This window comes from Salmo salar, chromosome ssa10 (assembly GCF_905237065.1).
Source record: "Salmo salar chromosome ssa10, Ssal_v3.1, whole genome shotgun sequence".
Classification (NCBI taxonomy): domain Eukaryota; kingdom Metazoa; phylum Chordata; class Actinopteri; order Salmoniformes; family Salmonidae; genus Salmo; species Salmo salar.
In genome coordinates this window covers 52160073-52177266 of record NC_059451.1, presented here as the reverse complement: position 1 = coordinate 52177266, position 17194 = coordinate 52160073, and the positions used below count along the sequence as shown (strand labels likewise).

The window sequence follows — 17194 nt, the reverse complement described above, 5'->3', positions numbered from 1 at the left end:
TCAACCTCTTTTCAAGACCTTTGTCCACTCCTCTTGTAGAATTCTGTGTTTTCAGAAGAGCCGGAAAGGGGCCAACTCGTCCCAGTGCCACGGCCCTTCCATCCTTGTGAGATAGGGCCGACACAAACATCCAAGGCGTTTTGATTTAGAGGTGACAAGAGAAATTGTTCCTGTTCTGGGGACGTTGTTTACCTGTTGGGTAATGAAGTGACGTGGGGCTATAAGAACAAACCAGTTGGGCATCTCATTATCTCAAACTTTGACAGCACTGATTTGAATCACACAGAAAACAGTTATATAATTCCTTTGCTTGGATGAAATAACATTTCCTTGTTAGCTAGCATATTGTGAGGTGACGCCGGCATGTGTAATGGATGTGACAGTGTTCTATAACCGCTGTGTGTTTCCCTCTCTGCAGGTTGAACTGTACTCCGTGCGCGGGCCTTTGTCCTAAGATGTGTTCGGGGGTGAAGATCGTAGACTCTGTGACAGCAGCCCAGGCTCTTAGAGGATGCACTGTGCTCAACGGTAGCCTGGTTATCAAGATCCGTGGAGGAAGTAAGTACAGTATATCCTCACTACCAACCACCCTCACTACCAACCACCCTCACTACCAACCACCCTCACTACCAACCCCCCTCACTACCTACGAACTCCCCTCACTACCTACCACCCACCCTCACTACCAACCACCCTCACTACCAACCACCCTCACTACCTACCACCCACCCTCACTACCACTCACCCTCACTACCAACCACCCTCCCTCACTACCAACCACCCTCACTACCAACCACCCTCACTACCAACCAACCACCCTCACTACCTACCACCCACCCTCACTACCTACCACCCACCCTCACTACCTACCACCCACCCTCACTACCTACCACCCACCCTCACTACCTACCACCCTCACTACCAACCACCCTCACTACCAACCACCCTCACTACCAACCACCCTCACTACCAACCACTCTCACTACCAACCACCCTCACTACCAACCACCCACCCTCACTACCAACCACCCTCACTACTAACCAACCACCCTCACTACTAACCAACCACCCTCACTACCAACCAACCACCCTCACTACCAACCACCCTCACTACTAACCAACCACCCTCACTACTAACCAACCACCCTCACTACCAACCACCCTCACTACCAACCCCCCTCACTACCTACGAACTCCCCTCACTACCTACCACCCACCCTCACTACCAACCACCCTCACTACCAACCACCCTCACTACCTACCACCCACCCTCACTACCACCCTCCCTCACTACCAACCACCCTCCCTCACTACCAACCACCCTCACTACCAACCAACCACCCTCACTACCTACCACCCACCCTCACTACCTACCACCCACCCTCACTACCTACCTACCACCCTCACTACCTACCACCCTCACTACCAACCACCCTCACTACCAACCACTCTCACTACCAACCACTCTCACTACCAACCACTCTCACTACCAACCACTCTCACTACCAACCACTCTCACTACCAACCACCCTCACTACCAACCACCCACCCTCACTACCTACCACCCTCACTACCACTCACCCTCACTACCAACCACCCTCCCTCACTACCAACCACCCTCACTACTAACCAACCACCCTCACTACCAACCAACCACCCTCACTACCAACCACCCTCACTACCAACCACCCTCCCTCACTACCAACCAACCACCCTCCCTCACTACCTACCACCCACCCTTCCTCCCTCACTACCTACCACCCACCCTCCCTCACTACCTACCAACCAACTACCCTAACTACCTACCAACCACACCCTCACTACCTACCAACCACCCTCACTACCTACCAACCACCCACACCCTCACTACCTACCAACCACACCCTCACTACCTACCAACCACCCACCCTCACTACCTACCACCCTCACTACCTACCACCCGCCCTCACTACCTACCACCCACCCTCACTACCTACCAACCACACCCTCACCACCTACCACCCTCACTACCTACCAACCACCCTCACTACCTACCAACCACCCTCCCTACCTACCACCCACCCTCCCTACCTACCAACCACACCCTCACTACCTACCAACCACACCCTCACTACCTACCAACCACACCAACCACACCCTCACTACCTACCAATCACCCTCACTACCTACCAACTACCCTCACTACTAACCAACCACCCTCACTACCAACCAACCACCCTCACTACCAACCAACCACCCTCACTACCTACACCCTCACTACCAACCACCCTCACTACCAACCAACCACCCTCCCTCACTATCTACCACCCACCCTCCCTGCCTCACTACCTACCACCCACCCTCCCTCACTACCAACCACCCTCCCTCACTACCAACCACCCTCCCTCACTACCAACCACCCTCCCTCACTACCAACCACCCTCACTACCAACCACCCACCCTCACTGCCAACCACCCTCACTACCTACCAACCACCCTCACTACCAACTACCCTCACTACCTACCACCCACCCTCACTACCTACCACCCTCACTACCAACCACCCTCACTACCAACTACCCTAACTACCTACCAACCACCCACCCTCACTATCTACCAACCACACCCTCACTACCTACCAACCATCCTCACTACCAACCACCCACACCCTCACTACCAACCAACCACACCCTCACTACCTACCAACCACCCACCCTCACTACCTACCACCCTCACTACCTACCACCCACCCTCACTACCTACCAACCACACCCTCACCACCTACCACCCTCACTACCTACTAACCACCCTCACTACCTACCAACCACCCTCACTACCTACCAACCACACCCTCACCACCTACCACCCTCACTACCTACTAACCACCCTCACTACCTACCAACCACCCTCACTACCTACTAACCACCCTCCCTACCTACCACCCACCCTCACTACCTACCAACCACACCCTCACTACCTACCAACCACACCCTCACTACCTACCAACCACACCAACCACACCCTCACTACCTACCAACCACCCTCACTACCTACCAACTACCCTCACTACCAACCAACCACCCTCACTACCAACCAACCACCCTCCCTCACTACCAACCACCCTCACTACCAACCAACCAACCAACCACCCTCCCTCACTACCAACCACCCTCACTACCTACCAACCACCCTCACTACCTACCAACCACCCTCACTACCTACCAACCACCCTCCCTCACTACCAACCAACCACCCTCCCTCACTACCAACCACCCTCCCTCACTACCAACCACCCTCCCTCACTACCAACCACCCTCCCTCACTACCAACCACCCTCACTACCGACCACCCTCCCTCGCTACCTACCACCCTCACTACCTACCAGCCACCCTCACTACCTACCAACCTCCCTCACTACCAACCTCCCTCACTACCAACCACCCTCACTACCAACCTCCCTCACTACCTACCATCCACTTCCCTCACTACCTACAATCCACTTCCCTCACTACCTACCAACCACCCTCACTACCTACCAACCACCCGCACTACCTACCAACCACCCGCACTACCTACCAACCACCCGCACTACCTACCAACCACCCACCCTCGCTACCTACCACCCTCGCTACAACCACCCTCGCTTCCTACCTACCAACCACCCTCACTACCACCCAACCACCCTCACTACCACCCTCACTTACCACCCAACCGCCCTCACTACCTACCTACCAACTGCCCTCACTACCTACCTACCAACCGCCCTCCCTCAATACCAACCTACTTCCTACCAACCAACCACCCTCACTACAAACCACCCTCACTTCCAATCAACAAACCACCCTCACTACCTACCACCTTCACTACCGACTGCCCTCACTACCTAACACCCTCGGGCACCGAAGACGTGGATGTTGATTAAGGCAGCCCCCCGCACCTCTCTGATTCAGAGGGGTTGGGTTAAATGCAGAAGACACATTTCAGTTGAAAACATTCAATTGTACAACTGACTAGGTATCCCCTCTTCCCTTCCCTCACTACCGACCGCCCACACTCTCCACCACCCTCATTACCTACCACCCTCACTACCTACCACCCTACTACCTACCACCCTCACTACCTACCACCCACACTACTGCCCTCACTACCAACCAACCACCCACACTACCAACCACCCTACTACCTACCGCCCTCACTACCAACCAACCACCCTCACTACCTACCACCCTCACTACCAACCACCCTCACTACCAACCAACCACCCTCACTACCTACCACCCTCACTACCAACCACCCTCACTACCAACCAATCGCCCTCACTACCTACCACCCTCACTACCTACCGCCCTCATTACCAACCGACCGCATCACTCTCCACCACCCTCACTACCAACCACCCTCACTACCAACCACCCTCACTACCAACCACCCTCACTACCCAATATATAATTTGGTCACTTAACAGACTCTATTGATATTTCCAGGGGTTCAAAATGCTTTATACTGAAACTCACCTCATCCACTACCTGAACTGACTGTTTCCTCTCGCTACCTCAGTCAATATAGCAGCAGAGGTTAACGGACTGACTGTTTCCTCTCGTTACCTCAGTCAATATAGCAGCAGAGGTTAACTGACTGTCTGTTTCCTCTCGTTACCTCAGTCAATATAGCAGCAGAGGTTAACTGACTGACTGACTGTTTCCTCTCGCTACCTCAGTCAATATAGCAGCAGAGGTTAACTGACTGTCTGTTTCCTCTCGCTACCTCAGTCAATATAGCAGCAGAGGTTAACTGACTGTCTGTTTCCTCTCGTTACCTCAGTCAATATAGCAGCAGAGGTTAAATGACTGTCTGTTTCCTCTCGCTACCTCAGTCAATATAGCAGCAGAGGTTAACTGACTGTCTGTTTCCTCTTGTTACCTCAGTCAATATAGCAGCAGAGGTTAACTAACTTACTGTCTGTTTCCTCTCGTTACCTCAGTCAATATAGCAGCAGAGGTTAACTGACTGTCTGTTTCCTCTTGTTACCTCAGTCAATATAGCAGCAGAGGTTAACGGACTGACTGTTTCCTCTCGTTACCTCAGTCAATATAGCAGCAGAGGTTAACTGACTGTCTGTTTCCTCTCGTTACCTCAGTCAATATAGCAGCAGAGGTTAACTGACTGTCTGTTTCCTCTCGCTACCTCAGTCAATATAGCAGCAGAGGTTAACTGACTGTCTGTTTCCTCTTGTTACCTCAGTCAATATAGCAGCAGAGGTTAACTGACTGTTTCCTCTCGTTACCTCAGTCAATATAGCAGCAGAGGTTAACTGACTGTCTGTTTCCTCTTGTTACCTCAGTCAATATAGCAGCAGAGGTTAACTAACTTACTGTCTGTTTCCTCTCGTTACCTCAGTCAATATAGCAGCAGAGGTTAACTGACTGACTCTGTTTCCTCTCGTTACCTCAGTCAATATAGCAGCAGAGGTTAACTGACTGTCTGTTTCCTCTCGTTACCTCAGTCAATATAGCAGCAGAGGTTAACTGACTGTCTGTTTCCTCTCGTTACCTCAGTCAATATAGCAGCAGAGGTTAACTGACTGACTGACTGTTTCCTCTCGTTACCTCAGTCAATATAGCAGCAGAGGTTAACTGACTGTCTGTTTCCTCTCGTTACCTCAGTCAATATAGCAGCAGAGGTTAACTGACTGTCTGTTTCCTCTCGTTACCTCAGTCAATATAGCAGGTTAAAATCAAATCAAATTTTATTTGTCACACACATGTCATTTTGGTATTTGATTTTGAATTTTAAGACCTCTTGAAGTATAAAATAAAATTTCCATTTTTGGGGGATAATTTTTATCTGGCCTTACTGCTATTGTCCCATACAAACACATTGAATAACAGATTCACTACATGGAACAGATATTAACCTCCCAAAAAATCTAAAGGAAGTTTGTTCTGAAGTGTCTGTCCTATATCTGAGAGATATTAGAAAGATCAGGATTGTTGTTGTTTTGTTACATGTATTTAACCCCATATTTTTGGTACTAAACAGTCTCCATATATACTTTCATTCATATTTTTTTAACTGGTACCGAGGGACCTTCAAACAAGTCTAGAGCAAAACAACCGACATGTACGTGTTTGTGAGTCTCACCTTTTCATAGAGGGGTCATAACAAACACCGCTCTAGCTCTGGCAGCTGAAGTGAGCGATTGAGACGCATCCAATGCAAAACAGATATTTCTATCTTTTTATGGAGATGTTTTTAATATGCTAATTTATATTTCCACTGGGGCGCGGACATCGGCTCTAGCTAACTGACTGACTGTTTCCTCTCATAGCAGCAGAGGTTAACTGATTGACTGACTGACTGACTGTCTGTTTCCTCTTTCTACATCAGACAACATAGCAGCAGAGCTGGAGGCTAACCTGGGTCAACTGGAGGAGATAACAGGCAACCTGACCATCAAGAGAGCCTACGCCCTCGTCTCTCTCTCCTTCCTCCGCAAGCTACGCGTCATCCGGGGAGAGACGCTGACCCAAGATGGGTAGGTCTTGTGTAGTAGTGCACTATATCAGACTAGGGTTTGAAACGTTGCCTGAATTAACATAGTACCTGGGAGACCAGTGTGCAGATTTATATATGATTGTTTTTTTCTACTGCTTTAGGTCAGTTGTTCATTTTCTCAACCTCTCTCTCTCTCTCTCTATGTACTTTATCAGGAACTACTCGTTCTACGCCTTGGACAACCAGAACCTGCGTCAGCTTTGGGACTGGAACAAACACAACCTGACCATCCTTCAGGGGCGCATGTTCTTCCTTCACAACTCCAAGCTGTGCATGTCTGAGATCCGCAAGATGGAAGAGGTGACAGGCACTAAGGGGAGAGGCATCAAGAATGAAATCGGCAGGACCGATGGAGACCAGGCCTCCTGTAAGACCAGCCAACATGGAACTTTAGACAAACATGATCATATTATGTGACCGACCGGCTCGATGTGGTCTTATGTAGCAACATTTGAAATTGTGTTTTTTTTGCATTGGATAAAAGTAGAGACTCAGAGCTAGAAAATGGTATATCATTCACTATAGTTGATGAACAATAGGAAAGTAATTCTGTTTTGAACTTCACTTTTGAGAAAATGGCCCTTGGTGTACCTACTGGAGAGCTCTTCTTTGTCTACACCCGTTCAGCATCATTCACAACCTCTTAAGCTTTATCCCCACCCATCTCTTTAAGGATTCACATGTGAGGCCATGTACTAAACAACCGAAGAGTTCAAGACTAAAGGCTGGTTTATACTACGGGTGTGTTTGTAAATTTAATCTGGAGTGCCCGAGTGTGCTCTGGGCGTTCGTAAACTCAAGAGTGTTGTCAGATTGTCCGTTCGTTCAGAGAGCACACTGGATGCTCTGGCCGAGGAGTAGGGTTGATCCGAGTGTTCTAACCTAACAGCAGCAGTCAAGCACCCAAGCTAACTGGCTAACGTTGGCTAGCTTGCTAGCTACTTCCAGACACAAATGAGAGAACAGCTCACTCTGACCATTTTACTCACCCTAGCAGAGCTGGTTAGGTTGTTATGTTGTCCAGAGCGTTGGTGACTGTCAACTGTGCTGCTGGCAACAATTTAATCACGCTTTTTTGCCGACGTTTACTGACACCGTCCATATTCAACTCGGTGTTGAGCATTCGTAAATTCGTCAGTTATTCTGCGCTCTGGCACACTCAGACGAGAGTGCTCTGAAATCAGAGTAGATAATCAAAGCGAATTTACCAGCTACATCTATCGACAGTTGTCGCAGTGACGTCATAAACGTTCTATTGAAATATAGAACCAGTCAAAAGTTTGGACACCTACTCATTCAAGGGTTTTTCTTCATTTTTACTATTTTCTACTTTATAGAAAACAGTACAAATAAAGAAAAACCCTTTAATGAGTAGGTGTGTCCAACATTTTGACTGGTACTGCAGTTACTTGCATAGTGGTACTGCAGTTACTTGCATCGGTCCTGCCGATTTTGTTTAGACATGTAGCTAGCTAGCTAAACAATGAACCATAATCCCAACATGAATCTGCAGGTAGTTAACCAAACAGGTTCACTGTTAGCTAGCTTTCTTCAGGCGATAACTAGCAATGCAAATGGCTCTGAGATACGAATAATATTACTACACAGATCATACACATAACATTAGCTAGCTAGCAATACACTTTAACTTGATGACTTTTTGACGAAATGAGAAACGTGTAATATCTGAAAATGTAGCTAGCTAGACTGTCTTACTCGTATACATGGATGGACACTTCTCCCTCTCTGTCACAGATGCCATGGTTGCCCTTAGTTTGAAGATGTAATCTGAGACAGGTGTTTTATGCAACAGCCTTCTGTGTTCTCATTTTGACTGCATCTGCATTTTTGCAATCAAACGACTGAGTTTTCTCCATCTCCTTAGCCGTCATACTCTAATACCACTGATTTCAAAACATTTCTGCCAAAAACAAACGTATTTTGATAAATAAATAAAAAGTTTACGTTCAAATGTCTCTCCTATGAAGTAGTGATGGGCGACATACGCCTTGTTTCCTGAAATGAGTCACATATAGTCGTCAAGTAGCAGACACTTTTACCCAAGGTGTGACATACAGTTAACATTTACTATCAAGTATTTAGTGATCCTTTATGGCTCAGTTTATAGAGCGTGGTGCTTGCAAACGCCAGGATCGTGGGTTAGATTCCCTCTTTGGGCCACCCATACAAAAATGGATGCTCGCATGACTGTAAGTTGCTTTGGATAAAAGTGGTCAGTAGTTCAGTCCTCCAATCTGTATTTACAGTGTAGCCCCGAGCTATTTCAGTTACCTAGCATTTTTAGTTACCTCATCTACAATATTGCTATTCTCCCACCTCCCTGATTCACCCTGATCACTCCTGTTCTTAACCTCTGTCTCTGTTTCTTGGTCACCAGGTGAGACCCAGTTCCTGAATTTCACCACGGTGCGCACACAGTCGGACAAGATCCTCATCAAGTGGGAGCCTTTCTGGCCGCCGGACTATAGAGACCTACTGGGCTTCATGGTCCTCTACAAAGAGGCGTAAGTAGAAAACGATACATGAGTAAGTTATGCTCTTGCCCTGTGGGACAAGGTTACTATCTCCTAGAGGTAGAGCTGCCCTGGGCAACTGTAACTGCTGTTATTGTGAAGTGGAAACATCTAGGGGCAACATCGTCTCAGCCACGAAGTGGTAGGTCATACAAGCTCACAGAACGGGACCGCCGAGTGCTGAAGCATGTGGCGCGTAAAAATCTGGGTTTGGCGAATGCCAGGAGAATACTACCTGCCTGAATGCGTAGTGCCAACTGTAAAGTTTGGCGGGGGAGGAATGGGGCTGTTTTTCATGGTTCTGGCTAGGCCCCTTAGTTCCAGTGATGGGAAATCTTAACGCTACAGCATACAATGACATTCTAGACAATTCTGTGCTTCCGACTTTGTGGCCACAGTTTGGGTAAGGCCCTTTCCTGTTTCAGCATGACAATGCCCCCATTCGTAAAGTGAGGTCGATACAGAAATGGTTTGTCGAGATTGGTGTGGGAGACCCTTGACTGGTATGCACAGAGCCCTGACCTCAACCCCATCAAACACCTTTGGGATGAATTCGAACACCGACTGTGAGCCAGGCCTAATCGCCCGACCTCACTAATGCTTTTGTGGCTGAAAGAAAGAAAATCCCTGCAGCAATGTTCCAACATCTAGTGGAAAGCATTCCCTCGGAGAGTGGAGGCTGTTATAGCAGAAAGGGGGCATATATATATCCCACCCACTAGGGTGCAAGGCTTCCTCAGACGATCTCGCTGGTGAAGAAGCCAGATGTGGAGGTCCTGGGCTGGCGTGGTTACACGTGGTCTGCGGTTGTCAGGCCGGTTGGACATACTGCCAAATTCTCTAAAACAACGTGGAAGTGGCTTATGGTAGAGAAATAAAAATTCTACAGTCAGCATGTCAATTGCACGCTCCCTCAACTTGAGACATCGGTGGCTTTGTTGTGTGACAAAACTGCACATTTTAGAGTGACCTTATATTGTCCCCAGCACAAGGTGTAATGATCATGCTGTTTAATCAGCTTCTTGATATGCCACACCTGTCAGGTGAATGGATTATCTTGGCAAAGAAGAAATGCTAATTTAAACACATTTGTGCCCAAAATTTGAGCGAAATAAGCTTTTTGGCGTATGGAAATATTTCTGGGAACTTTTATTTCAGCTCATGAAACATGGGACCAACACTTTACGTGTTGTTTTTATATTTTTGTCCAGTATAATTACAAATAATTAGCAAATTGACTGCATATTGACGACAAGAAGCCCAAACCGATATGTTTGACTAAAACAATCATTTTAAACCTTGCTTACATTTGCATACGATCACGTGTCTCTCTCTTATGTCTGAGAATATTTGGGAACCGATTTCTTCAATTAAAATCACTTAGAGCTGATTTCCTGGTGTTTTTAGTTTTTTTTATGTCCAACAACAACATTTGTTTTTGCTCAGAAAGCTTGGGGGGGCCAATAGCTTGGTGGGCCAAACCCTGTTGTAAGGTGTCAAAAGTGTTGAATCGAAAAGGTGTGTAGTTTATATAGGAGGTTCCATGACTATGTAGATAGTGCAGCAGTCTCTAAGGTGTAGATTAGAGTAGCGGGTGGTAGCCGGCTAGTAACAGTAACAGTTGTGTCTCTACTATTAGTATGTCAGTGTCTTTCTGTCCTCTCCATCTCCAGGCCTTATAAGAACGTGACAGAGTTTGATGGCCAGGACGCGTGCGGCTCTAACAGCTGGGTGATAGCTGACGTCGACCCTCCACCCCGGGCCACGGAGGGGAAGGAGCAGGCGGAGCCTGGCTTCCTCATCCATCCTATGAAGCCCTGGACCCAGTACGCCATCATGGTCAAGACCCAGCTCTCCGCCTCAGACGAACACCAGGTCCACGGGGCCAAGAGCGAAATCATCTACGTCCGCACCAATGCCACCAGTGAGTCACAAACATAGTCCTCCGTCCTTACAGCATTCTACTATTGAGTCACAAACATAGTCCTCCGTCCTTACATCATTCTACTACTGAGTCACAAACATAGTCCTCCGTCCTTACAGCATTCTACATAATTGTTATCTGATAAAATGTCACAATTATTATTTTCATCAAGACCATAAACATTTTCATGCTGACAAAAAAGGTCATCTCTAATGTCGTTGTATAACCCACAGTAAAGATCATCACTAATGTTATTGTATATAACCCACATAAAGCAAGGTATGAGCTTCGGTTTCAATGGCACCATCGTTACTGAAAGTACAGACACGTTTAGCTAGGGGAGTGTTTGTGTATCGACCAGTCTCAATAGCGAGAGGGGCCACTCCACATCTACATTTAGAAAAATAGCTTTGAATATGGATGAAACGGTACGTACACAGGGTTCTGCCCCAAAAGGTCATTTAAAAGGCAGTAAGTAGGTAAGCAGTTTGTTACTTTCAGGTTGGTTTATCAGTTGGTACCCACTTTAGTTCATTGCTCTCTGAAAGTGTTCATTCAAAAGCATTTTGGTCATTTCTAGAATACACTCTGTCCATATCAGCGAGGTGAGCCATATGGGCGGAGTTTAAAAAGGCTTTGACATGGTACTGTAAATCAAACATATTTGCAATTGCAACATCACAAGCCCATAAAATGACATGTTTACATAGACGTTCATTTGGCATGCTGCAAAATCTCTGCCAATTAAAAAATTAAAATCCATAGCCACTGGTGATGCCATGGAATTTTCCAGCCCATATCATTTTGAATAGCAGCATTTGACATGCATTTACCCACACCAAGGTATAATCTGCAGCTCTGTTAAAAACACAGTTAACACCAGTATAATTTGTCCCCATACTGCTCCAGCAGAAATAATACTAGGTAGCACCTATGAATCAAACAGTTTCAGTGAAACATTTTTAAAGGTAGGCCAACCATGACTTTACTCTTTACAATGATGGCACTAAGGGCACAATTTACATGGTTAGCTATGTACTTAACAGACACAATGTAATCCTAGATAAGACTGTAGAAGCTGACTGTTATCCACCAATAGGTCCCCTCCAGCCCCTGTCTGACAACAATCCCTACTCTAACTCTAGCAATGTTGTTATTTCAGAGCCGTCGGTGCCGCTGGACCCCATCTCATCGTCCAACTCGTCCTCTCAAATCATCCTGAAGTGGAAACCCCCCACGGACCCCAACGGGAACATCACTCACTACCTGGTGTATTGTCAGCAGCAACCTGAGGACAGCGACCTCTACAAGTTTGATTACTGTCAGAAAGGTGAGACATGGAGGATTGTCATTGTTCACATGATTATTTCATATTACAGTTAAGAAAAGATCAATCAATCGTGTCCGATGATCCGTTGACCAATGAGAACGGGATGTGTGGGTCGTCCCCTATTTTGGTGCAGATGTGACATTTGGGACCATTGGGATTCAGTTTTTTTTTAAACGTTTTTTTTATTAAACTTTATTTAGTTGGGATGTGACAGTTGGGATTCTAACTGTCTTTTGTCTGTCTGTCTGTCTGTCTGTAGGAATGAAGCTTCCGTCGCGAGCTCCAACCCACCTGGACACTGAAGAGGAACAGAAATGGAACCAAACAGACAAGCCTGGGCCAGGGAGCCGCTGCTGTTCCTGCCCCAAAACAGAGACCCAGCTCAAGAAGGAGGCTGATGAGTCTGAGTATCGCAAAGCCTTTGAAAACTACATCCACAACGAAGTGTTTGAACCCAGGTAGGATTATAGCAGAGTTACACTACATGATCAAAAGTATGTGGACACTTGCTCGTAAAACATCTCATTCCAAAATCAGGGGCATTAATATAGAGTTGGTCCCCCCTTTGCTGCTATAACAGCCTCCACTCTTCTGGGAAGGCTTTCCACTAGACGTTGCAACATTGCTGCGGGGACTTGCTTCCATTCAGCCACGAGAGCATTAGTGAGGTCGGGCACTGATGTTGGGCGAATAGACCTGGCTCGTAGTCGGCGTTCCAATTCATCCCAAAGGTGTTCGATGGGGTTGAGGTCAGGGCTCTGTGCAGGCCAGTCAAGGTCTTCCACACCAATCTCGACAAACCATTTCTGTATGGACCTCGCTTTGTACACAGGGGCATTGTCATGGTGAAATAGGAAAGGGCCTTCCCCAAACTATTGCCACAAAGTTGGAAGCACAGAATTGTCTAGAATGTCATTGTATACTGTAGCGTTAAGATTTCCCATCACTGAAAATAAGGGGCCTAGCCGAACCATGAAAAACAACCCCAGACCATTATTCCTCCTCCACCAAACTTTACAGTTGGCACTATGCATTGGGGCAGGTAGCAGTCTCCTGGCATTCGCCAAACCCAGATTCGTCCTTCGGACTGCCAGATGGTGAAGCGTGATTCATCACTTCAGAGAACTCATTTCCACTGCTCCAGAGTCCAATGGCGGCGAGCTTTACACCTCTCCAGCTGATGCTTGGCATTGGTGAGTGGTGAGTTTAGGCTTGTGTGCGGCTGCTCTGCCATGGAAACCCATTCCATGAACTTCCCAATGAACAGTTCTTGAGCTGATGTTGCTTCCAGAGGCAGTTTGGAACTCGGTAGTGAGTGTTGCAACTGAGGACAGACGATTTTTACGTGCCATGCACTTCAGCACTCGGCAGTCCCGTTCTGTGAGCTTGTGTGGCTTACCACTTCGCAGCTGAGCCGTTGTTGCTCCTAGACGTTGTCACTTCAAAATAACAGCACTTACAGATGACCAGGGCAGCTTTAGCAGGGCATACATTTTACAAACTGACTTGTTGGAAAGGTGGCATCCTATGATGGTGCCACATTGAAAGTCACTGAGGTCTTCAGTGAGGCCATTCTACTGACAATGTTTGTCTATGGAGATTGCATGGCAGTGTGCTCGATTTTATACACCAGTCAGCAAAGGATGTGGCTGAAATAGCCAAATCCACTCATTTGAAGGGGTGTCCACATACTTTTCTGTATGGAGTGTATGATTTTAGCAGAGTTACATCCACAAAGTGTTGAGATCAGGTGTGAGAACAGTAGAGATACCTTCGTAACAAAGTGTTGAGATCAGGTATGAGAACAGTAGAGATACCATCGTAACAAAGTGTTGAGATCAGGTATGAGAACAGTAGAGATACCTTCATAGCAAAGTGTTGAGATCAGGTATGAGAACAGTAGAGATACCTTCATAGCAAAGTGTTGAGATCAGGTATGAGAACAGTAGAGATACCTTCGTAACAAAGTGTTGAGATCAGGTATGAGAACAGTAGAGATACCTTCGTAACAAAGTGTTGAGATCAGGTATGAGAACAGTAGTAGTGTCACAGTTTGGTGTTGTAGTAAAGGCATAACAGTTGTCTATACCTCAGAAAGTACCCCAAAGCTCAGGGAACCCTGCGAGAAACTGAGGACTACGGGCTACTGTACGCTCCTAACAAGGCTATTCAGTTAACATAAGGGAAGGTTATCAGACAGTCTAATGGCAGGTAGGCCCTGAACACAGCTGATCTCTCATTCCTCCAGAACAACACCTGCTGTAAGCAACTCTTCTGACAATGGGTAAGCCAATGGCGTTCAAGTGCTGGTGTTAATGCCCAGCCACCCCTCACCCTTGTCAGCCAATCAGAGCACAACAACCAGCAGCTCTATGTCAGTGGTGGTATGCGTAATTTGATGCACTAATTTGTTGGGGGGGGGGGGACGATACTAACTCGCCCCCACCTCCTCTCTGTGCTTCCAATCCTGTGTTTGTGTTAATTCACAACTATCAATGTTCTCGCCTTGGTGGAGAGCTCTGGGAAAATGTCTCTCCCTCTATGTGACAATTGAAATGCCTGCTCAACCCAAGCATGATGATGGAGCGTCAGCGCTGTGAAGAAGACCGTAGTTTAATTAGTGAAAGCCTCTATGAATTTTGTTCCCCTTTGATCGTGATTCCAGGAATATGTGAGAAGAGATTAATTGTGTATCGTTCTGTTGCGTCGGCACCAGAGGCTCTTTGGCAGGTGGACTAGCAAGCAGAGCTGGCTTTCAGACATACTGTTGACAGGCCCCTGGGCTGACACACACACACACACACACACACACACACACACACACACACACACAGAGTTTAACCACAGGAAGGCATGTGTATCATAGATGCTGAGAGGAGGCATGGGAGATCGCTATCTGAGTCGGTCTCTTCTGCTTTGCCGCAGTTTCAAGCGGTGTGGTCCGGCCTTGGCCCTTCTGCTTTAACTCTCCAGTCACAAGAGATGTTTTCATCCTGCAGCCAGTCAGTGTGTTTCTACTACAGCCGAGCTGTAATTTAGTAGCTAGCTGGTGGGGAGACTACAGTGTCTGGGCCCTGACTGTGAGTGGTCTGTAATTCAACTGTAATTTAGTAGCTAGCTGGTGGGGTGGGGGGGAGACTACAGTGTCTGGGCCCTGACTGTGAGTGGTCTGTAATTCAACTGTAATTTAGTAGCTAGCTGGTGGGGTGGGGGGGAGACTACAGTGTCTGGGCCCTGACTGTGAGTGGTCTGTAATTCAACTGTAATTTAGTAGCTAGCTGGTGGGGTGGGGGGGGGATTAGTGTCTGGGCCCTGACTGTGAGTGGTCTGTAATTCAACTGTAATTTAGTAGCTAGTGGGGGGGAGACTACAGTGTCTGGGCCCTGACTATGAGTGGTCTGTAATTCAACTGTAATTTAGTAGCTAGTGGGGGGGAGACTACAGTGTCTGGGCCCTGACTGTGAGTGGTCTGTAGCTGTTATTCACAGTCACAGGAACACTGTGCTCCGTCCCTCCCTCAGGCAGGGGCCCCGCTCTCCCTTTGTTTGTCCCTGGATGTGTGTGTGTGTGTGTGTGTGTGTGTGTGTGTGTGTGTGTGTGTGTGTGTGTGTGTGTTTTGTTCTAGCGTGCTATCAAGCTAGCCCCAACCCTGTGTGTGTCCCTGTTTACGCTCTGTTCCGGAACCCAGCTGCAGAGGGGGAGAAGGAGGGGGTTGTCTGGTGCCCCCCCCCTTCCCATGGGAGTGATTATTGTACCCATTACCATCCGTTCATGCAGACTGCCACCCTGCCGTTTAGACTGCTACACAGACACACACACACACACACACACACACACACACACACACACACACACACAGTTGAGACCTCAGCTGGGGTTTAATGGAAGACATGGTAATTATGATACAGGAAGTGAACAAGGAGTTCAGACAGACAACAGTACCAGACTAGTTAACTCCTAATTACCCCCTTCCCTCTAAACCTTACTGGTGCTTCGATGTCCGGCAGAGCGAGACAGGTCCGGCAGAGCGAGACAGACAACAGTATTGTGAATATATATACACTGCTCAAAAAAATAAAGGGAACACTTAAACAACACAATGTAACTCCAAGTCAATCACACTTCTGTGAAATCAAACTGTCCACTTAGGAAGCAACACTAAATGACAATACATTTCATATGCTGTTGTGCAAATGGAATAAACAACAGGTGGAAATGATAGGCAATTAGCAAGACAACCCCAATAAAGGAGTGGTTCTGCAGGTGGTGACCACAGACCACTTCTCAGTTCCTATGCTTCCTGGCTGATGTTTTGGTCACTTTTGAATGCTGGCGGTGCTTTCACTCTAGTGGTAGCATGAGACGGAGTCTACAACCCACACAAGTGGCTCAGGTAGTGCAGCTCATCCAGGATGGCACATCAATGCGAGCTGTGGCAAGAAGGTTTGCTGTGTCTGTCAGCGTAGTGTCCAGAGCATGGAGGCGCTACCAGGAGACAGGCCAGTACATCAGGAGACGTGGAGGAGGCCGTAGGAGGGCAACAACCCAGCAGCAGGACCGCTACCTCCGCCTTTGTGCAAGGAGGAGCAGGAGGAGCACTGCCAGAGCCCTGCAAAATGACCTCCAGCAGGCCACAAATGTGCATGTGTCTGCTCAAACGGTCAGAAACAGACTCCATGAGGGTGGTATGAGGGCCCGACGTCCACAGGTGGGGGTTACAGCCCAACACCGTGCAGGACGTTTGGCATTTGCCAGAGAACACCAAGATTGATTGGCAAATTCGCCACTGGCGCCCTGTGCTCTTCACAGATGAAAGCAGGTTCACACTGAGCACATGTGACAGACGTGACAGAGTCTGGAGACGCCGTGGAG

At 47.7% G+C, this 17194-nt stretch overlaps 1 protein-coding gene across 1 annotated transcript in view; it reads left to right on the top strand.

Annotated features, from left to right (window-relative positions):
- The window catches only part of insrb (insulin receptor b), a 281258-nt gene that overhangs the window by 183440 nt on the left and 80624 nt on the right, over positions 1-17194 (top strand). The window contains exons 4-10 of the mRNA XM_045687930.1: positions 419-558; positions 6367-6514; positions 6690-6901; positions 8933-9059; positions 10742-10992; positions 12155-12322; positions 12582-12780. Of these exons, the coding sequence (XP_045543886.1) occupies positions 419-558; positions 6367-6514; positions 6690-6901; positions 8933-9059; positions 10742-10992; positions 12155-12322; positions 12582-12780 (1245 nt within the window). The remainder of the gene's footprint in view (positions 1-418; positions 559-6366; positions 6515-6689; positions 6902-8932; positions 9060-10741; positions 10993-12154; positions 12323-12581; positions 12781-17194) is intronic.